Source organism: Polyodon spathula, chromosome 40, assembly GCF_017654505.1.
Source record: "Polyodon spathula isolate WHYD16114869_AA chromosome 40, ASM1765450v1, whole genome shotgun sequence".
Taxonomy (NCBI): Eukaryota; Metazoa; Chordata; class Actinopteri; order Acipenseriformes; family Polyodontidae; genus Polyodon; species Polyodon spathula.
Genome location: NC_054573.1, coordinates 2,250,722 through 2,273,221, shown reverse-complemented (window position 1 = coordinate 2,273,221; position 22,500 = coordinate 2,250,722). Strand labels below are relative to the sequence as shown.

General features: G+C 43.0%; 2 protein-coding genes across 2 annotated transcripts; both read left to right on the top strand.

Annotated features, from left to right (window-relative positions):
* The first annotated feature begins 1,455 nt into the window (after positions 1–1,455).
* b9d2 (B9 domain containing 2) lies at positions 1,456–3,754 on the top strand. Its single transcript, XM_041236394.1, has 4 exons — positions 1,456–1,470; positions 2,681–2,771; positions 2,887–3,012; positions 3,351–3,754. The coding sequence occupies exons 2-4, from the start codon at positions 2,684–2,686 to the stop codon at positions 3,662–3,664; spliced, it is 528 nt and encodes a 175-aa protein (XP_041092328.1). The 5' UTR covers positions 1,456–1,470; positions 2,681–2,683; the 3' UTR covers positions 3,665–3,754.
* Positions 3,755–7,295: 3,541 nt separating this feature from the next.
* LOC121304906 (transforming growth factor beta-1 proprotein-like) lies at positions 7,296–21,873 on the top strand. The gene is made up of 7 exons (XM_041236328.1): positions 7,296–8,851; positions 14,601–14,735; positions 16,281–16,389; positions 16,667–16,744; positions 17,178–17,331; positions 17,832–17,985; positions 20,163–21,873. The coding sequence occupies exons 1-7, from the start codon at positions 8,495–8,497 to the stop codon at positions 20,319–20,321; spliced, it is 1,146 nt and encodes a 381-aa protein (XP_041092262.1). The 5' UTR covers positions 7,296–8,494; the 3' UTR covers positions 20,322–21,873.
* The last annotated feature ends 627 nt before the right edge of the window (positions 21,874–22,500 follow it).

Below are 22,500 nucleotides of genomic sequence, written 5' to 3'. Positions count from 1 at the left end.
TTCCTCTAGAACAGTCCTTAACAGTGAGGCCTTTTTTGGGGGGTAGGGGTCTTATTCCCATCCCTGTAGAGAGACACAGAGACACACATAAACCAGCCCTATTCACTGTGACACAGAGGGGCTGGATATAAGGCTCCTGTTGCACCCAGTGTCACCCAGTCCAGGTTTTACTACCAGCTTGATCAGCCCCAGTGTGTCTAGCTAACAAGCTCAGGTGTGTCTTAATATTAAACTCCTAGTGAAACCAGGACTGGATTAAACTGCTAGGCAGCAGGATTCTTATGTCCACCCCTGCGTATATCTGTTTAAACGAAGGTCTGTAATTACAAAGGCATTTAGTGTTTACAAAGGCTTTCAGAATGCATTTGAGGACTCAGGAAGGTTTAAACCAGGGCATTGCAGGCTGAAAGTGCAACGTAGGTCTGACCGTGTTTTTGATTTGATTGGATTGGATTTTAAATGCTCTCTCCGCTGCAGCGGTGTGGAATAATGCTGAGAGAGCGCACCCAGCTGCCATATTGACTAGGCGTCTGGAAAGAGAAGAAATGGGGCTTAGGCACAATACAATTACAGCATTCATCTAGATTAATATATATATAAAGCCTCTATCGAAGTTGAGACCTTCTTTTACTTCCAGCTAACCGTACAGGGCCACAGACATTCCTTCCAGTCATAACATGTGTTTGGAATGTGCAGTTTCGAAAGGGTGCGTGTTTTAATTTGAAAGCCTCATTTTCTGGTACCACACTGGCTGCCCAATATATAACTGCATGTCACAACGTGAGAATCACAAAATGACAGAAATATATATATATATATATATATCTATATATATATATATATATATATATATATATATATATATATATAGATATTATATACAGAAATTAAAAAGTTATAGTTCTATCCTATAATATTGCTATAACGATGGAATTGTATGTATGTTTTTTTTTTTTTTTTGTTTTTTTTTTAATGTAAAAGCTTTGGCAACACTATAATGAACATGTCACGCCAATAAAGCATTGTTTAAATTTGAATTTCAGAGAGAGAGAGAGAGAATCAGTATGCATCTGTTTGAGACGCTTTGCAGAAAAAACTGGAAATAGTCTGTATTCAGTACATTAGACCCTAACCGCAAAATTACGTTACAGTATTGTAAATCCATTAACTGGATAATTTAACATGAACACCAGTTTAGTATTTGGAGAAAACTCGTTTAAAGTGCAGTGATTTTGTGTGGAAAAAAATTCTATACAAATTTTAGTTTACTGTTCTGATTAAGAATCCTTAAGCAGCCTGGGTCATGTGACTCCTCTCGGCCAATGGGATCGCGAGGTGTCGGGTTGCTAAGGAAGTGGCGCTGGAGCAACCGTCTGTTCTGAGCAAGACGTTTTGTTTAATTTGTTTGTTTACTTCTTTTAAATAAATTAAAGACGTGTTATTTTGACTAGAAAAAACAAAAATCGAAGGTAGGAATGAACACGACTGTTTATTTGAACGCCAGGGCAGTTTAAATTGTAATTATTTGTAATTACACATTACAGATAGAATGAGTACACGTTTATTTTGGGTAGATGTCGGGTTTTATATGTTTATATGTAAACATGTATTTACGTAAAACGGCTTTTGTGTGCTTTTTATTTATTTTTATAACCACATATTAATGATTCGTTACCACTGAAAGATTATATGTATATACAAACCTTAACCCCTTAACGTTTTCCACAGTAAAAGCACAGAAAGCATAGGGAAGCATTGGCACAGAAGCTGGTATTGGAAGCATTGTAAAGCACAGAGAGGTGTGGTAAAGCATGGGAAGCATAAAAGCACAGAGAGGTAGGTAAAGCATAGCATTGTAAAGCACAGAGGTCTGGTAAAGCATAGGGAAGCATGGTAAAGCAGAGAGGTGTGGTAAAGCATAGGGAAGCATTGTAAAGCACAGAGAGGTCTGGTAAAGCATAGGGAAGCATTGTAAAGCACAGAGAGGTCTGGTAAAGCATAGGGAAGCATTGTAAAGCACAGAGAGGTCTGGTAAAGCATAGGGAAGCATTGTAAAGCACAGAGGTATGGTAAAGCATAGGGAAGCATTGTAAAGCACAGAGAGGTCTGGTAAAGCATAGGGAAGCATTGTAAAGCACAGAGAGGTATGGTAAAGTATAGGGAAGCATAGTAAAGCACAGATAGTTATAGTAAAAAAACAGGTGCCATCATAAAAGCACAGCACAGTGAAAGCATGGTAAAGCTGAAGCATAGTAAACGAATGCTTCGCATATAAGCATGGGGAAAGCATGTGCAACACTTGGGGACATGTTCAACTTTTATAAAGGTGCAAGCACTGTTCTACTGTATTGTATAACGTACTGTGGGGCAGTATGTTACACAATATGCTTTAATCAGTTTTCAGTAACATCTAGTCAATACTAATCATGACACAGAAATCAGAACTAGAGGGGACGCAGTGTGGAAATGAAGTGGAGAGAGGGGGAAGGAGACACCTCTTTTTCACAGAGAAACTGGGGAGGGGGTGGCATGGGCTCCCAGGGGTTGTTGATGCTGAATCGCTGGGATCCTTTGAGACCCGACTTGAAGTTCTGACATCAGTCAGCTGCAAGAAGATGGGCCGCTCGGTTTCCTCTCACTCGTGAATGTTGTGGTGTTCTCTCGTGGTCTGTATTGCAGGGTGATGGCCGAGGTTCACGTCATTGGGCAGATTGTGGGAGCCAGCGGGTTTCCTCAGCACAGTCTCTTCTGCAAGTGGGGAGTCCACACAGGTAAACTAACTACAGACACTTTTCTATCTGACTTTTCCCATCCCTGCAGTGCGCCCCCTCCCTCCTCTATGCCCTGTAAACTTTTCTCTTTGTTGTTGCTCTTTCTCCTCACCAGGGGGCGCGTGGAAGCTGCTGTCGGGGCTGAGGGAGGGGCAGACCCAGGTAGATAACCCCCAGAACGAGGAGATGGCCTCCTGGTCTCACCCCATCGACATCCACTTCGCTACCAAGGGACTGCAAGGTCGGCAGTGCTTATGTACTCCTTAATTACCGTGTTTTGGGTGGGGAGACGCTGGGGTCCCCGACGCTCTCCCCTGGTAAAGGCACGGCCGTGTGGTGTGCAGGGTGAGTCATACAGACAGGGGAGGCAGGGGTCCCCGAGGGTGTCCCCTGGTAAAGGCACGGCCGCATGGTGCGCAGGGGGAGTCGGACAGTCAGGGGAGCGCAGGGGTCCCCGAATTACTGCCCTTTCCTCGCTGCCCTTGACACTGCTGCTAGAGTAATTTATATTTGCCTTTATTAATTATCCCTCTGTCCCGCTCCTTCCTCTTTGCTTCCCTCCCTCACTGTCTCCCCCAGGCTGGCCCAAGCTTCACCTGCAGGTTTGGCACCAGGACTCGTTCGGTCGCTGTGAGCTCTACGGCTACGGCTTCTGCCACGTGCCGTCCAGCCCGGGGCTCCACGAGCTGCAGTGTGTCACGTGGCGGCCCGTGGGCACGTGGCAGGACCAGCTCTCCCAGCTCTTCATCGGGGGGGGGCCCCAGCTCAAGACCAACGACCTGATCTACAGCGGGGCCGACCGCTACCGACTGCACACCTCCGCCATGGGCATAGTGCACCTGCAGCTCGGGGTCATTCTCAGGCACTTTGACAGGTACGGAGTGGAGTGCTGACAGCGCAGGGAGGGGAATCAGACTCCTACTCCACAGCTGCGTCACCCAGTCCTGGTTTTACTACCAGCTTGATTAGCCACAGTGTGTCTATAGCTCTGGCCAAAAGTTTTGAGTGTCCCTGTAGAATAAACTCATTTTGCTTCATGAAGTTGAGTGAAACCTGCTGAATAATGTCACGTTAATATATTGAATTGCACACCGCTTTGGAGTTTTCCAGCTACTTAACGAAAAACTGTTTTTTTTTTTTTTTTTTTTTTTTTAAAATGATGTCTCAATCCAACAAGCTCAGGTGTGTGTTACTAAACTCCTAGCAAAACCAGGAGTGGATCACACTGCTTTGTAACAGGAGACTTATTTCCATCCCTGTAGAGAGACAGAGCCATGCATAGACCAGCCCTATTCAGTGTGATAGCGCAGGGCTGGAAATAAGACTCCTGTTGCACAGCAGCTTCACCCATTCCAGGTTTTACTACCAACTTGATTAGCTCCAGTGTGTATAGGTAACTTCATTATTATTATAGTTATTTTTATTGATGATTGTGATTATATATGTATATAATCTCAACAGAATGCACAATATAGTACAGAAAAATAATGACCCAGTTTTGTGACATGCTTGTTTGGATTCTGCTGTAGTTTCATCGCAGAACCAGCAGAGGGCAGTCTGAGCCCAGCTTTGTTTTTACTGACGTCACAGTTACTAGGGTCTGTTCGTTTCATCCAAACAGTGGCAAGCCCTTAAAAAAAAGTAGCATCTAGAAAGCCGTCGCCTCTTAACAGCGTCTACGTGTGTGAGCGAGACCCTTCAGTGTGTCTGTAAAAGTAACTTAGGCACAGGATCTCAGGTGCACTTCAGAAGCCAGTCTGGTCGTCGCTGGAACGAGTTAGCAGCTGCTAGGATTATAATCTTGTTGAGAGTGCAGATCTGGCACTCAGGGCGTCAACCATAAAGCATTCGAAACGGTTAAACCACAGCAGATCTGGTGTCTCTTCTAAGTGTCGGGTGTGTCTTGCTGTGATTGTGTTGAGAGTGTGTTTCGTTCTCTTTGTATGACAGAACCCCCCCCCGGACACAGCAAAGAGTGCAAGAGAATGAAACACACTCTCAACACGATCACAGGGAGATGCACCCGACACTTAGAAACACATTATAAGAGACCCCCAACACAGCACAGATTAGCTGATATAAAACTGAGGTACAGGGAGAGGGGAGAGAGAGGCTCTGTCACACAAAGAGAATGAAACACACTCCCAACACGATCACAGGGAGATGCACCCAACACTTGGAAGCATACTGCAAATTAAATAATTTAATATTGAAACAATGTCAGTGTTTTTAGCCACTGTTTCGATAGAGTGTACAAACACTACGGCCTATAAGACAATGCAAATCTAGGTTGTTTTTTTTTACCAGTTCATGATGTAAATAATGTTTGTTTTTTTACTGTTACACATTGATGCGTAGCACATTTCACAAGCTTGCTATATTTATCTTTGTGTTCCTTAGTTTGTAAAGGAATCAGCATTTTGTACATTCCTATGTGTGTGTGTGTGTGTGTGTGTGTGTGTTTTTTTTTTTGTATAAAAGTACAACTTTTGTACTGTGTTTATTAAAAAAATTATATATATTTGTGTTAAGCATGGAGTAAGTGTTCTTAATTCATGACAAGTGTGCCTAATTTTACAGTCCGTCTGTAAAGAACTTGGAATGCCCTTGTATTAAACTCCGCTCTCACTGTGTATCTCTTTGTGCGTGGAATACAAAAGATGTCTGAATGTATCTTTTTCAAGTAAGTCAGGATGACATTTGAAGCTCAGTATACACTTCAATTCATTACGTTGGGATTATCCTGCTGCAGTTTAATGTAAAATAAAACCCAAGGGAAACGCTGTTCAGTTTTAAGTTTTTGGTATAAATAATGTACCACTGTAACTGTACTCTCCTATTGCAAACCCCCCTTTGAAATCAGATCTGTATCTCTCTACCTCACTGTTAAGCACACAGTAGAGGGAGTGTGTGTAGATGGGTATCCTGTGTGTCTAGGACATGGCTCTAACTGCATAAATCGAATTAATTTCCCCCTTGGTTTTTCCCTTAATATTGCATTGTGTACGCTAGTTGCAGGAAGATATTGAGAAAGACTTCCAGTCGAAACGTTAGTCATTGAATTTACACTGAAGACACTGAGAAAGACTTCTAGTGGAAATGTTTTCTTGCCGTTGAATTTATTAACTTTTAGTATTTATGTATTTAGAAGTAGGCAATAAAAAGAAACACTGAACAGTTCACACTAAAATAGTTTAGATTGTAAAAAGAATCTAGTGATTGCGATCCTGTCACAGAAGTAATAAAAGAGATAGCGACAGAAAGACACTTAGCTGATTTTTTAAAAATCTCTAATTCAGTGGTTTCCCAGACAAATACTACGGCAATGTGGCATTCACACAATTGCTGTTTTGCTTAGTTTCTATTTTTGGTGGATAGTATTTTCTGAATGCTTAATAAACATCACTTTAACTAGCTTAGAGGAGTCTGCTTTGTACTTAAAATTGCAGGGCTGTGCGAGCAGAATTACACATGATATAACTGTAGCAACACCTGTGTTTGAAAAAAAAAAAAAGCGCTTTAAGCCTGAAGCACTTCAAATCGCCTTAAAAAAACCCACAAAAACCCATAAACCTGACAAGGAAATGTGTTTCTCGTACAGATACAAAGATTACCCAGTGCCCCCCATTGGTTATAATTACAACGTATCTACGGAAAAAGCAACAATAATGGTCTAACTCATCTGTAAAGAAAAAAAAAAAGCAAAAAACAGCTGTCCTCATAAAACTCTAACCCCAAAATGGCTGAAGGCGACGTTGTTCTCTTCCCTCTTATCAAAGTAGATTTTCGCATGCCATAAAAGACGTCACAGCTCCCACCCCCCCCCCCCCCCCCCCCCCCCCCCCCCACCCACCCCCCCTCAACGTCAGTTTGCTTTGATCTATGGCATTTCAAATATTTCCCAATTTTACAACTTGCATATTTAAAAAAAAAAAAAAAAAAAAAAAACATTCTGCACTCTTAAATTCCAGTGCTTTTAACTTAACTCCCTTTCCCCCTCCCTCATGCTTAATCATCCCTCCCTACTTCCCTTCTGCGTTCAACATTTCTACATTTGATTTCTTATCTGTTTATCAGACCGCTTTATCCAAGGCGACTTGCAGGTGTCACAGGGCAGTACAGGGTTACAATGCAAGATTGATATTTAAAAACACTGTAGTTTACAGCAAGTGCACATAATAATATTGTAGAAATACAACATGAAATAGGATATAACAAGTTCCACTGACAGAAACAGAGCAGGCAGGCAGGCAGGCAGGCAGGCAGGCAGGCAGTGAGTAGGTTTCAAGGGCTGTTGAAAATGTAGCTGCTGATAAGAACGACCGTTTGATCGTTCTATCAACATCCCCTGGTTCCTGTCAGTTAGATGTAGCAAGCTGGCGAAACGGACAGGAGCTGGAAAAACACACACACACACACGCACACACACAGGAGGCGGAGGAGGACACAGGACTCCTTGGGTTAGTGAAGCAAGCTGAAACAAGAGAGAGGGAGGGAGAGGGAGGGAGTTAGCTCGCTAGCTAACAACCAAACCACAATAAAACTCGGAAGTTCGTTTCAGTCTCAGAGACTGGAGAGAGTGTATGGAGATCTGTTTCAAAAACTTTCTAGCTTGCAGCTTTTTTTTCTTCTTCTAAAAATTGACAATTATACAGAGAGAGAGAAACTAAAGGACCAGAATTTATGTATTATTATTATTATTATTTTTATTATTACATGCTGTGTGTGTGTGTGTGTGTGTGTGTACTTTATAACTTTGTAAATGAAAATCTGGGATGAAATGAGATTTATGAAATAGGGGATTATAAAAGTGAATTTTATCTTTTCATTTACATTAATTTTGTTATTGAGTTTTTTTTGGGGGGGGGTGGTTTGTTTCTTTAAACAAGAAAAGGCTGCAGTCTGTGGACACGCTAGCGGCTGAGGAAGTAGAAACAGAAGACATCACGCTGCAAGCTTCTGTTTTTCCATTCAGTTCTGCTTTTACTTTACTGTAAGAGACGAATCAGTCTTTCTTTTTTTTAATTTGCGTTCTGGTGTTTTTCTTTTAAATATTTTGGTGTTTCTGCAGCGCTGGGCAGCGATCACTGAATGAATGAACGCTGTTGGAAGGAATACCCAATCGCTCCAACATCCAGTAACCTGTTTAGTTTTGGAGAGTTTAAAAGACTATTTTGTGTTTCATCTTTTAATAATACATTTTTTATTAATTAATCTTATTCTAGATGGTGGGGGAATAGAATTAAAATAATACATAAATATATATTATAAAAACTGTATGTAGTGTTTGTTTTGTTTTAATCCACGGATACATATCATTTCAAGAAATCTGTCTGCTGCTTTGTTTTGTTCGTAATTATCATTATTATTAGAATTCTCTGTATATCACGAAGGCACTTGATTATTTTCTCACGTTATTTTTCTAAGAAAAGATACAACTTGAGGACGGCGAAAGAAACATTTTTCAAACTTGGTTTAGCAGTTCTCATTGTCGTCGTCATCATTATTAGAATCCCATCCATTTTTTAAGACAAGGAAGGAAGGAAGGAAGGAAGGAAGGAAGGAGCTGTCTTGACAGTTTTCTTAGAACTGCAAAAAGTAAAAACTTGTAAAACTTAAGGAAGCAAGTGGTTAAGTAGTTGTGTGATCTCCGTTCCCCACCACACACACAAACACACACACACACACACACACCCAGTGGAGAGACACAGACAGAGAGAGAGATGGAGCTGAAGAGCTTTCTGCTCCTGTGCTCGGCTCTCCTCCAGTTCCTGCCCTGGACTCTCTGCATGTCCACCTGCAAGACCCTGGACATGGAGCTGGTGCGCAAGAAGAGGATAGAAGCGATCAGGGGCCAGATCCTCAGCAAGCTGAAGTTCTCCAAGGAGCCCGGGAGCGAGAGTGAGGAGCCAGCTGTGCCCCAGGAGATCGTCTCTCTCTACAACAGCACCCTGGACATGGTGCAGGAGAGCGCCCGGGAACAGACGGAGAGCGCCTTTCGAGAGAACCCCCAGGAGGAGTACTTTGCAAAGGAGCTGCACAAGTTCGTCATGACCAGAAGTAAGTCTCTCGCCCGGATCGTTTCAGTGGCATAGGGTGTAGAAAGAATTTGAATGCTAAGCTTGATTTAAATCAGTTCATTTCATCACACACACACCTAGCTCTGCATTAGTTAGTGTGAGGTAAGTGCGCTGTCTCTCTGTGTCTCTCTCTCTGTTCTTAACCCTGCTGAAACTGTAATAGACGATAATAGTTTGTTTGCTTATTCTGTTTAATTTATGTAGTTATTTGGTTAGTATTTGTATGTACCCTTATACAGGTGTCCCATAGTACAAGCACAGCAAAGTGTAATAAAGCACAATGCTAGCATGGTACAGCCTTGTAAAGCACAAAGAGGTATGGTAAAGCATAGGGAAGCATTGTAAAGCACAGAGAGGTCTGGTAAAGCATAGGGAAGCATTGTAAAGCACAGAGAGGTCTGTTAAAGCATATGGAAGCATTGTAAAGCACAGGGAAAATTTCTAACCCTGCTCAAACTCCTGGGTCCTGATCATTTCAATATTAATAATAGACTTCATTAAGGGGAGTTCTGAACCCCAGGACTGGGTGCAGCAGAGCTAGTTTCTACCCCTGTTACTTAGTTAATTATTAAATTATATATATCTATATATCACTGCCCAATGCTACCAGAGGTTTGTGAAACTGAGCCACATCGATTCCTTCATCAAAGTTTCCCCTGGTAATTTTGCACAGTAATTATGTAATTCCCAAGCATTGTGCCTCACTGTGAATTTATCAGTCGTCTCTGCTTTCTGCAAAACACTGATCAAGGCAAGAGCGGAAAACGTTTTAACCTCAACAGAAAATCCCTGGTGGGTTTTGTTTGTGTAGCTATTTATGGTCCTGTTATCTCCCCTTTTAAAAATGAATTCACTCCTTCCTTCCTTGTATGCTGAAATGAAATGCAGGCACATGGACTTCCTGCTTAACATAGTTGTCTGTAACCAGGGTACCTTATAATCTCGTATCTTGTAAAGGGCTTTGTGATGGTGGTCCACTATGAAAGGTGCTATATAAAAATAAAGATTGATTGATTATAAAAACATCCCACAGTGAATGCACAGCAAAACGTAATAAAGGACAGCGAAAGCTTGGTAAAGCATAGGGAAGCATTGTAAAGCACAGAGAGGTCTGGTAAAGCATAGGGAAGCATTGTAAAGCACAGAGAGGTCTGGTAAAGCATAGGCAAGCATTGTAAAGCACAGAGAGGTCTGGTAAAGCATAGGGAAGCATTGTAAAGCACAGAGAGGTCTGGTAAAGCATAGGGAAGCATTGTAAAGCACAGAGAGGTCTGGTAAAGCATAGGGAAGCATTGTAAAGCACAGAGAGGTCTGGTAAAGCATAGGGAGGTATGGTAAAGCATAGGGAAGCATTGTGAAGCACAGAGAGGTCTGGTAAAGCATAGGGAAGCATTGTAAAGCACAGAGAGGTCTGGTAAAGCACAGGGAAGCATTGTAAAGCACAGAGAGGTCTGGTAAAGCATAGGGAAGCATTGTAAAGCACAGAGAGGTCTGGTAAAGCACAGGGAAGCATTGTAAAGCACAGAGAGGTCTGGTACTTTTATCTGTTGTAGCTGGCTTTTCAGATCCCCATACCCTAGATTTATATATGGTTGGTCTCTCTGTCATCCAGCCCTGCATTGGTTGTTTCATGGCGGGCAAGTTCAGCTAAGCTTACATCTGATTCATTTCCTGCACGCTGCACAGCTCTGGCTAAAAGTTTAGCCCCCCCCTGTCGAAATAGCCCATTTGGGTTCATGAAGTCGAATGAAAGCTGTTGAATAATGTCATGGTAACATATTGATCTACACACCGTCGCTTTGGAGTTTTCCATACACTGACAAACTGACAAAAATGTGACATTTCGAAATCTAACATGAAGTACTACTTTACTGCTAGTATGGTTTCCGGTAGACACTTGCGACATCATTTTCTTTCGGTTTACATTGTTTACACAATGTTAAATAAAATATTATATATATATATATATATATATATATATATATATATATATATATATATATATATATATATATATATATATTTTTTTAATGAGGTCTCAATCCCTAAAGTTATAGGTGATGCAAAACTTTTTGTCACAGCTGTAAGGCTTGGCTGTGTCTCAAAATGTCCTGTTTAACACACAGTTGCGTTTCCCTCGTTGTTCTGTTGAATCCAATGATTCACGCACACACTGCACAGAGATTAACCCTTTCACGCACAGAAAAGACACTGGAAAAGACATGGGGGGGGGGTGGGGGGGAATAAAAAATTCGAGTTGAATATTCGATTCCTCACAGTTCAGTTCTGTAGTTCACCGAGCGGTTCTTGAATGAAGTGTGCTTTATATAGCTGGTGTTTTAAGAAAAGTGCTTGTTGTTGTCGTTAAGTGCTTGGTTGATCTTACTGTGCCTCGTACATCAGGACCATCTCACGTATCGTGATAGATACATATCGTATCGTGATAGATACATATCGTATCATGTTGGAGACTCTGGGATCGCAATAGGTATAACAGCGCTGCGTTTTAGAAACCGCCAGGAATTCAGATCTCTCTCCTCCCTGCAATTAAATGATAGCCCTGCCTGCCTGCCTGCCTGCCTGTTGCAACAAGAGCTTCTAGATTCATTGTTTCACTGTAAGGGCAGAGAGAACATGTAGGTGGAAATTAATGTAAGCGAGGAAACGCCTTGGAAAGCGTGTGTGTGCAGGGCTGTCCGACCACACAATGCTTCCCTATGCGTTACCATGCTTTCACTGTGCTCTGTTACACTTTGGTATGCTTTTACTATGGGAAACATTTACAAGGGGTAGTTTACCATGTATTTAAAAAAAAAAATTTAAATGAGCTTTACCAGACCTGTCTGTGCTTTACAATGCTTCCCTATGCTTTACCAGACCTCTCTGTGCTTTACAATGCTTCCCTATGCTTTACCAGACCTCTCTGTGTTTTACAATGCTTGCCTGTCCTTTACCAGACCTCTCTGTGCTTTACAATGTTTGCCTATCCTTTACCATGCTTTCACTGTACTGTATTACACTTTGCTGTGCTGTTACTATCAGACACTTTTATAAGGGCTGGAGGCCCTTTTTTGTACCCCACTTCCACTCCACACCCCCTGCTTCCCTCCCTTCCTGCACTCCAGCCCTCCCTACTCCCTCCCTTCCTGCTCCCCAGCCCTCTCTGCTCCCCTGACCCCCTCTCCTAGCTCCCCTCCCTCCCTGTTCCCCTCGTTCCCTGCTCCCCTCCCTCCCCGCTCCCCTCCCTCCATGCTGCCCTGCCTCCCTACTCTCCTTATTCCCTGTTCCCCTCATTCCCTGCTCCCCTCGTTCCCTGCTCCCCTCCTTCCCTACTCCCCTCGTTCCCTGCTCCCCTCATCCCCTCTCCTAGCTCCCCAGCCCTCCCTCTCTCTGTGTGTAATTTACCAGCTGCACCCTCCATGTGCGATTAACAGCAGAAACAGTAAACACAGAGGAGAGTGTCTGGGAACGCAGCATCACAGAGAAAGAGAAAAGTTTTGTGTTCTGTACACCCCTCTCTCTCTCTCTCGCTCCTCTCGTTCTCTCCCCCTCTTTCTCTCTGTCTCCCTCTCTCCCTCCCCCTCTCCCACTCCCTCTTTCCAGTCTATGAAGTGTTGCCAAGATTCAAGTGTAATTAAAGAAAACAAACCATTACATGTAATCATTCTATTTTTATTTTTTTATTTTTTTAAAGCACAGTCTGAAACACAGTAACATGGATTGTTTTACTTCATAAATAGCTTGGAAGATTCTCCCTTTTTGAAAAAAGTCACTCGAGGTGGTTTAGTTACAGGCTGCTGGCTGTGGGTTTTTTTTTGTTTTTTTTTAACCCATTAAGTAGAAAATGTATTTTTCTTTTTATTTGAGACATTCTAAATCAATGTGCTACCATTCTGAAAGTATTCAATCTTTTAGAAGTGTAAAGTGACATATTTATAACATATATTCCCAACATCCAATTTTCAGGACAGTCAAGTTAGATGTGCCCTTAATCAGACCAGTAAAATTTCACACTGGCTGGAGCACACAAATACATGTTGAGGGGCTTTACAATGCTTCCCTATGCTTTACCAGACCTCTCTGTGCTTTACAATGCTTACCTGTGCTTTATCAGACCTCTCTGTGCTTTACAATGCTTCCCTATGCTTTACCAGACCTCTCTGTGCTTTACAATGCTTATGTGTGCTTTACCAGACCTCTCTGTGCTTTACAATGCTTTCCTATGCTTTACCAGACCTCTCTGTGCTTTACAATGCTTACCTGTGCTTTACCAGACCTCTCTGTGCTTTACAATGCTTCCCTATGCTTTACCAGACCTCTCTGTGCTTTACAATGCTTCCCTATGCTTTACCAGACCTCTCTGTGCTTTACAATGCTTATCTGTGCTTTACCAGACCTCTCTGTGCTTTACAATGCTTCCCTATGTTTTACCAGATCTCTCCATGCTTTATAATGCTTTCACTGTGCTTTATTACACTTTGCTGTGTTTTTACTCTTGTCAACATAAGAGATAATTGGCCACTGCGAGTTTTATAGTCCAGGAAGAAAGAAAAAAAAGTGTGGCATTGCTTGTTTTTTCTTTTTCTGTCTTCCAATAAGTTTATTAGAGGAAACTCCATGGGGGTCGTAATGTCATCTTACATTCCGCTCTGTAAGCGCACACACCCAGCCTCCCCCCTACCCCCTGCCCCCCCCCCCCGCTCTTCCCCCTCCTGTACACCCACTGTGGACTCCTCTCGACCACGTGGGAGAAGTAAAATGTGTCAATCATGTCTCTTAGTCAGGTCCCAAGAAGATATGTACTTTATGTCGTGACCACGTTCACACGACGACTAGGAGGGTTAGTACTTACTTAGTTTGACCACTTGGAAGTGCTGTCGTGGCTCAGCGTAGTTTTAACCACCGTCCGGGTTATAATCATTGCACCTTCTCGGGTTGGGAGACGAGACGAACTTTCATTTTGACTACTCCGTGAAAACTTCACAACAGCACCGAGGTCGCATCAAAATGTGCAGCCCAATATTAGAAGTGGAAGAGCCCAAACGCTGCTCTGCTTGACTCAGTTTAGTTTCAGTAAAACTGATGAAGGCACTAGAGCCCAAACGCTGGTCTGCTTGACTCAGTTTAGTTTCAGTAACACTGATGAAGGCACTAGAGCCCAAACGCTGCTCTGCTTGACTCAGTTTAGTTTCAGTAACACTGATGAAGGCACTAGAGCCCAAACGCTGCTCTGCTTGACTCAGTTTAGTTTCAGTAACACTGATGAAGGCACTAGAGCCCAAACGCTGGTCTGCTTGACTCAGTTTAGTTTCAATAACACTGATGAAGGCACTAGAGCCCAAACGCTGGTCTGCTTGACTCAGTTTAGTTTCAGTAACACTGATGAAGGCACTAGAGCCCAAACGCTGGTCTGCTTGACTCAGTTTAGTTTCAGTAACACTGATGAAGGCACTAGAGCCCAAACGCTGGTCTGCTTGACTCAGTTTAGTTTCAGTAACACTAATGAAGGCACTAGAGCCCAAACGCTGGTCTGCTCGACTCAGTTTAGTTTCAGTAACACTGATGAAGGCACTAGAGCCCAAACGCTGGTCTGCTTGACTCAGTTTAGTTTCAGTAACACTAATGAAGGCACTAGAGCCCAAATGCTGGTCTGCTTGACGCAGTTTAGTTTCAGTAACACAGTTTTTACGGTTGTGTCTGTTTAGGTGTCAGTGTTCATGAAGACCAGTTGAATCTGGATGTCTGCAAGCAGATATTCTTCAACATGTCTCAGATGAGGAGGAACATCTCTAGCGAGGCCCTGATTCACTACGCAGAGCTGAGGCTGTTCGTGAAGCAGTCCACCTTGCAGCCTGAGAAGGAGCAGAGAATAGAGCTGTACAAGGTGAGGAGACTGGGAGAGAATGGGAGGGACTGGGAAAGAATGGGGGCGAGTAGGGGGGATAATGGGAAATGCTGAGCAGGTTTGGGGGAGGGTGTGAGAGACTAAAATGGACTGAGAGAGTGGGATTGATTTTGAGAGGGTGGGGGAAATGGGAGAGAGTAGGGGAGAATGGGGTACAGAATGGGTAGAGAGTGGGGGAGAATGGGGTACAGAATGGGTAGAGAGTGGGGGAGAATGGGGTACAGAACGGGTAGAGAGTGGGGGAGAATGGGGTACAGAATGGGTAGAGAGTGGGGGAGAATGGGGTACAGAATGGGTAGAGAGTGGGGGAGAATGGGGTACAGAATGGGTAGAGAGTGGGGGAGAATGGGGTACAGAATGGGTAGAGAGTGGGGGAGAATGGGGTAGAGAGAAGGGGAGAATGGGGTACAGAATGGGTAGAGAGTGGGGGAGAATGGGGTAGAGAGAAGGGGAGAATGGGGTACAGAATGGGTAGAGAGTGGGGGAGAATGGGGTACTGGGAGGGTTAAGAAGAGACCGGGACTAAGAGAAAAACAGCTGCAATTTGAAACCATACACTGTGTCGAACACCCCCTGTGCTGTAATGGGAAGCCAGGCCTTTGTGTATTCACTTTAGTGAGGTCAAAAAGTGACATTACTGTTCCACTCCGTGGAATAACATCTGCTTCCAATTTTCCTTCCACTTGCATTTGTCCCCTTAAAACTACTGGCTTGTGTTACTTAAATGATGGGGTATTTTCAACACAACTTCATAATAAACAGAGGGGGAGGGGGTGGAAAAAGTATTAAGCAGCAAGGAAAATCCATTTCTCTGTGACAACAAACATGCGACTACAATACCAACACTGCCAGCCCAGCCTGCACGGTATTTCCACAGAGAGAAAGGAGGCAGGGCTGCCAGAGTTGAGAGGTCACATTGTCACATGAAAGCACAGTAAAGTGTAACAAGCACTCTGACCAAACTTTTATAACTTTATAAACTTTAGACCCTGCCTTGTTGAAGCCAGTGTTGACTAGCAGTGTACCGACTCTAATAGAGGTCTGTAGCATTTGTATTGTGATACAAGAACTACAGCTCCCATCATCCCTCACCATTGCCAGCAGGTGAGCGGGCATGCTGGGAACTGTAGTTCTAGCTAGGAGAGTATTGTTTCACTGTGTGTTGAGGAGTCGTGGTGCCTTCTTTACATATTTCTAATAGAGGTGTGTCTTGTGACACAGGATCACAGCTCACTGTAGTTCACAGAGCGGTTCTTGAATAAAGCATGTTTTATAATATGAATACAAACTCTCCCTCTCATAAAATGTTTGTCTTTTAACAAAATAGCCCCGTCATTAAAAATAATAATCTTATTTTGCATCATAGAAGAAGTAGCCAGTCAGAACCGTCACATTTATCGTGATACACATTGTATCGCGACCTGCATATATAGCACTGGGAGGGACTTAAAATTCGTATCCCCCCCCCCCCCCCCCCCCCCCCCCCCCCCTCCCCCTCCCCCTCCCTCGAGGGTCCGTGCACAGGGCATCGAGGGCGATGTACCTGACTCTCGGTTTGTATCGCAGCAGGACCTGAGTTCGTGGATTTCTTTCGATGTGACGAAAGCCGTCAAGGAGTGGATGCAGAGCAGCGGTGAGCGGCGTTACTGTTTTGTTAGCTGCAGTTACTTGCCATGCAATAGTGTGTCTCTTGCCATGCAATAATGTATCTCTTGTCATGCAATAATGTATCTCTTGTCATGCAATAGTGTGTCTCTTGTCATGCAATAGTGTGTCTCTTGCCATGCAATAATGTATCTCTTGTCATGCAATAGTGTGTCTCTTGCCATGCAATAATGTATCTCTTGTCATGCAATAATGTGTCTCCTGCCATCCAATAATGTAACCTTTGTTTCTCGTTCATCCTGCAGAGGAGGAGCAGGGCTTTGAGCTCAAACTGCACTGCCCTTGTGGGGCTCAAGCTGAGACCTTTAAAGTCACATTTTACAGTGAGTTCTATTGTGTATTTCTTTCACTATTTCTAGATTTTATTATTTACAGGGAGTCACACAGTCAGGGCAGCGCAGGGGTCCCCGAGGGTCTCCACTGTAAAGGCACAGGCGCGTGGTGTGCAGGGGGAGTCACACAGTCATGGCTGGTTCACGCCCTGTCTGTAGGAAGTCGGCGATCTTCGCTGGGGATTCCACAGGGAGCATTAGCTCTGGAGCTGGGATTAGGGAGGCAAAACTCTCAGGACTGTTTCTCCTGTTCTTGCCCAGTGAGCGCAAAAGCAGACACCTGCAGGGCTGGCCTTTGTCCTCCAGAAGCCGACAGCTCGCTGGCATCCACTCTCGAGTTCCTGGGTATAAAGAGGCTTTGTCATGGAGATGAACTGAAGCAGGACCCTTTTTTATTTTTATATGATGTTACATTTTTCCGCAGGTCTTGAAAATGTACGCGGGGACCGCCGCTCGATCGCCGCCATTCAGAATTATAAGACCCCCCACATCCTGCTCATGTCAGTCCCGCAGGATCGGTCCGAATCACCAGGATCGTCCCGGAGCAAACGAGACGTGGCGTCACAGTCCTGCCTGGGGTAACCCCTTCTCAACGTTTCCCACAGTAAAAGCACAGCACAGTGTAATACAGCACAGTGTGATACAGCACAGTGACAGCATGCTAAAGCATAGGGAAGCATTGTAAAGCACAGAGAGGTCTTGGAAAGCATAGGGAAGCATTGTAAAGCACAAAGAGGCATGGTAAAGCATAGGGAAGCATTGTAAAGCACAGAGGCATGGTAAAGCACAGAGAGGACTAGTAAAGCATAGGGAAGCATTGTAAAGCACAGAGAGGTCTGGTAAAGCATAGGGAAGCATTGTAAAGCACAGAGAGGTCTGGTAAAGCATAGGGAAGCATTGTAAAGCACAGAGAGGTATGGTAAAGCATAGGGAAGCATTGTAAAGCACAAAGAGGCATGGTAAAGCATAGGGAAGCATTGTAAAGCACAGAGAGGTATGGTAAAGCATATTAAAAAACAAAGACATGTTGAACCCTGGGAAATGCACAATATAAACTTACTCCTGTCTGCCCCCACAGCTCCACAGAGAAGAATTGCTGTGTGCAACCTCTTTACATCGACTTCCGCAAGGATCTGGGCTGGAAGTGGATTCACGAGCCCAAAGGATACTACGCCAACTTCTGCATGGGGCCCTGTACCTTCATCTGGAACGCAGATAACAGATACTCACAGGTAACAGGGGCAGGGTCCAGATTATACTGTAAATACATGTTTGTGTGTACAGTATATGCGTGTGTGTACAGAGACTCAGAGGTGAAGCTTGATGCATAAATCAATACGTCGGGTGTCTCTTACTCAATAACAGATGTTATCTCATGTGGTCTGTTATCTAGTGCATAACTTTCTGTGCTTTACAATGCTTCCCTATGCTTTACCAGACCTCTCTGTGCTTTACAATGCTTCTCTATGCTTTACCAGACCTCTCTGTGCTTTACAATGCTTGCCTATGCTTTACCAGACCTCTCTGTGCTTTACAATGCTTCCCTATGCTTTACCAGGCCTCTCTGTGCTTTACAATGCTTCCCTATGCTTTACCAGACCTCTCTGTGCTTTACAATGCTTCCCTATGCTTTACCAGACCTCTCTGTGCTTTACAATGCTTGCCTATGCTTTACCAGACCTCTCTGTGCTTTAGCATGACCTCTCTGTGCTTTACAATGCTTCCCTATGCTTTACCAGACCTCTCTGTGCTTTACAATGCTTCCCTATGCTTTACCAGACCTCTCTGTGCTTTACAATGCTTCTTTACCAGACCTCTCTGTGCTTTACAATGCTTCCCTATGCTTTACCAGACCTCTCTGTGCTTTACAATGCTTCCCTATGCTTTACCAGACCTCTCTGTGCTTTACAATGCTTCCCTATGCTTTACCAGACCTCTCTGTGCTTTACAATGCTTGCCTATGCTTTACCTCCATGTGCTTTATTACACTTTGCTGTGCTTTACTGTGGGAAACTTTTACTGTATAAAGAAATAAAGATAAAGACATCAATCCATGCTGGACTGTAGGAGTTCACGTGGGACGCCCTATGCCACTCATATTTATATTTAAAAAAAAAAAAAAAAAAAAAAAAAACTTGATCCATTAGCTGGTAACTTGGGGAGTTTCCAGAATGTTTCATTTGCTATTAAAATTTGCATTCCCAGTAGGGCAGGATTGTACAGAGCACACTGGGGCTTCCCATGCTGTCACTCAGGATACACTGCGATGCAGAATATATAAGAGCCATTTATGCCACAGTAGTGATGTCACAAAGTGATAATTCCTCTAGAGGAAAATATACTTGAACTGTGACCCATTCAACTCCGAGACCATCGCTTTCAATTCAAACACAAAATGTCTCGTTTGCAATCACTCAGCAAACACCCGCAGTGCAGAAATGTTCATTAATGATCAACAAAATGAGAATATGTTAAAAAAAAAAAAAAAAAAAAAAAAAAAAAATGATGTAAAGCTGGTACATTCGTATCTCGGAGAAACCGGAGAGGAACGGGAAATTAAAACAAGGTAAAGGCAATCATCCAAATAAAGCTGAAGAGCTAAGAGATAACGAGACAGAACGTCTGTACAGCCCTGAAACACGATGTTTAAAAAAACACCCAACTGTACCGCTGAACCTCGCCTTCTTTAATATCAGCATCACAAGGGTGTCCGTGGATTATAAAAAATAACAGACGGGGCTCTTCAGTGAGTTACAGGAAAACAATTCCATCTCACGATTCTGTGACAGTTTAGAGACTCCGCCTTCGCTCTCGGAGTTTATGACATCCCAGGAACCCTAGATGGAATTATTTTCCTGTAACTCACTGAAGCCCATCTATCTTTCTCTCTCTCTCTCTCTCTCTCTCTCTCTCTCTCTCTCTCTCTCTCTCTCTCTCTCTCTCTCTCTCTCTCTATATATATATATATATATATATATATATATTTAACAAAGGTACTCTAACATTTTTGTGTTCAAGATAACGTTCACTGAGGACGGTCGAGCAGCAGTTAAATCGCTAAGTCACGTGAGCGAGGATTTAGCGTTCAGGACGTGCTAAGTATATATATTATATATATATATATATATAATTTATTTTATATTTTATATAGCACCTTTCATAGTGGACCACCATCACAAAGTGCTTTACAAGATACAGTAAAATAACAAAACAATGCATAATACATTAGATAGATAGATAGATAGATAGATAGATAGATAGATAGATAGATAGATAGATAGATAGATAGATAGATAGATTAGATCCATACTGCAACAGGCCGTGTGCAATCGTACTGTTTGATCAGTGAATCCTGACACTGATCTGAGTGCTGACTGTGACCTCGCCCCTCTCTCTCTCCTCCCACCAGATCCTGTCTCTCTATAACCATCACAACCCAGGAGCGTCCGCCCAGCCCTGCTGCGTCCCCCAGGTCCTAGAGCCCCTCCCCATCCTCTACTACGTGGGGAGACAGCACAAGGTGGAGCAGCTGTCTAACATGGTCGTCAAGTCTTGCAAGTGCAGCTGAGAGAGCGACAGAGTGGGGGCTCGAACCCGCAACCCCTCCCCCCCAATCCCTCCCTGGACACCCCACCCCAAAGACTGCACGGGGCAGGGGGTGGCTAGATTTAGCATCCTTATTTATTTATAAAAAACATGAGAAAAAATGGGTCCATTGATTTCATTGCAGGTACGCCTGGACTCAAGTTTGCAAACCTGCAATTTAGTGATTCGGTGGACTTGACTTGGTTTAACTTGAGTGGCTGACTGAATGGCTTTTCTCAAAAGCAGATGTCAAACTTGTTTTTTGTTTTGTTTTGTTTAAATAGAAGTCTTGTTTGTTGTTGGATATGTTACCACGGGTCTGTGTGTGTGTGTGTGAGCTAACTTTTAGTCCACAAATTTCCTCCCAGCCAGTTGAACCACTGTGTCCCGCTGTTCCTTTAAACTGTGCATTTTATTTTGCCCAGCAAAACCAAGATGCGGGGTGCATTGAGTGTAGGAAACCAGCTTGGGTGTGACTTACTATTAAATACACAGTAAAACCAGGAATTGATCAAATCGCTATGCAGTGAGAGTCTTATTTCTGCAGGATCTGAACTTCAACATGCCAGCTATTTAATAATCCTGACACTGAATCTTATAACTCTCACTGATGTCGTGGATTAAAGCGAAGGTGAACCACTGTGAACCACCCGGAGCGGAGGGCAAGCACGTGGAAGGATTTCAGACGGACCCAGCGAGACTGCAAGACTTTATCCCACGAGTTCTGAAACCGCACAAGCTTAGTAAAAACAATAGAAAAAAAATTATAAAAAAAAAAAAAAAACAGCTATCTTGTTAGATTTCGAAATGTCACATTGTTCAATTTTTTCTCTCTAAGTATATGAGAAAACTCCAAAGCGGTGTGTAATTCAATATGTCAATGTAACATTTTTCAGCAGGTTTCATTCGAATTTAATGACGGAAAATCAGTTCTTTCTCTAGGGGGATGCAAAACTGTTGGCCACAGGTGTTCTGATACTTGTATTTGCCTTTTTAAGAAGTGTTTTATCAGAAGGTATTAAATAAGTTAATGTGTGGACTTCCAAACAAGAAAAGCTGTCCTCCACTTACCTTTACAATGGTCCTACTCAATGGCAATTAACTTAGCACTGAGAGTTTTAAAAGCTGATTTGGAAGCGGATTATCCTGTCATCCGGGGCGTTGATGTTTTTACTGACGCAGTGAGGCTGTGAACTGGCAGTGCCGAGAAGGGACGGGAGAGGTATGATGGTGTCTCCTTCTACACATGCAGGGAGGAGAGGGGAAAGGGAGAGGGAGGGAACAGGTCAGGGCTTTCTTGTTGTCAAGGCACCTGTCATTGTGGTGTAACATCATTTTTTCCCCTGTCAAAACAAAACCACGTTGTTAATGTTTGTATTCTTCTTCTTCTTCTTCTTCTTATTATTATTATTAGATTTTATTACTTCATGATGAACTGCTTGTATACTGCTGGTGGGGGTAGTTGATGTAAAAGTCTCTGTTGCTGTTGTTTTTTTCACTTGTAATGTTTAAATAAACACTTTTTTTTTTTTTTTAAGAAAGGTTTGTTTAGTTTTTTCCTAATTATTTGTTATCGGATGAAGCTGTGGGTATCCAGCAGGCATGTGGCTGGATTGACGGTTTCTGAATTGGCATTTGATTGTGAAGCGCTTTGAGAGGGCTTTGCCGTGAAAGATGCTATATACAAATTATTTGATTGATTAATTAATTAATAAATTAATTAATTAATTAATTCATTGATGTGGTGCTTTTTTTGTAATAAGGGTCTCTGTCATTTGTATTGTGATGCTAGACCACAGCAGCACAGATTGCTGTTGCTAAAGAACTACAGCTCCCATCATGCCTCACCATTGCCAGCCAGTGAGCAGGCATGCTGGGAACTGTAGTTCTAACTAGGAGTGTATTGTTTCACTGTATTGATGAGTCGCGATGCCTTCTTTACATATTTCTAATAGAGGTGTGTATTGTGACACAGGATCACGGCTCTCTGTAGTTCACACAGCGGTTATCGAATGAAGTGCGTTTTACAGCTGGTGTGAATCCACACTTAATTTTTGTCAGGTTAACAAAATGATAACTTGATCTTATTGTACCTCATACAAGACCATTGCATGTGTCGTGACAGACACTGCATCATAACATTAGTTTATTATTACATTCCT

What these genes read in the sequence shown, in the direction of transcription:
- b9d2 (XM_041236394.1), top strand. Translation starts at nt 2,684, where the DNA reads ATGGCCGAGGTTCACGTCATTGGGCAGATTGTGGGAGCCAGCGGGTTT. An exon ending in CAAGTGGGGAGTCCACACAG is followed by an intron (nt 2,772 to 2,886) that starts GTAAACTAACTA and finishes TCTCCTCACCAG; the next exon opens with GGGGCGCGTGGAAGCTGCTG. An exon ending in CGCTACCAAGGGACTGCAAG is followed by an intron (nt 3,013 to 3,350) that starts GTCGGCAGTGCT and finishes TGTCTCCCCCAG; the next exon opens with GCTGGCCCAAGCTTCACCTG.
- LOC121304906 (XM_041236328.1), top strand. Translation starts at nt 8,495, where the DNA reads ATGGAGCTGAAGAGCTTTCTGCTCCTGTGCTCGGCTCTCCTCCAGTTC. An exon ending in CTTTAAAGTCACATTTTACA is followed by an intron (nt 16,745 to 17,177) that starts GTGAGTTCTATT and finishes ATTTTTCCGCAG; the next exon opens with GTCTTGAAAATGTACGCGGG. An exon ending in GCGTCACAGTCCTGCCTGGG is followed by an intron (nt 17,332 to 17,831) that starts GTAACCCCTTCT and finishes CTGCCCCCACAG; the next exon opens with CTCCACAGAGAAGAATTGCT.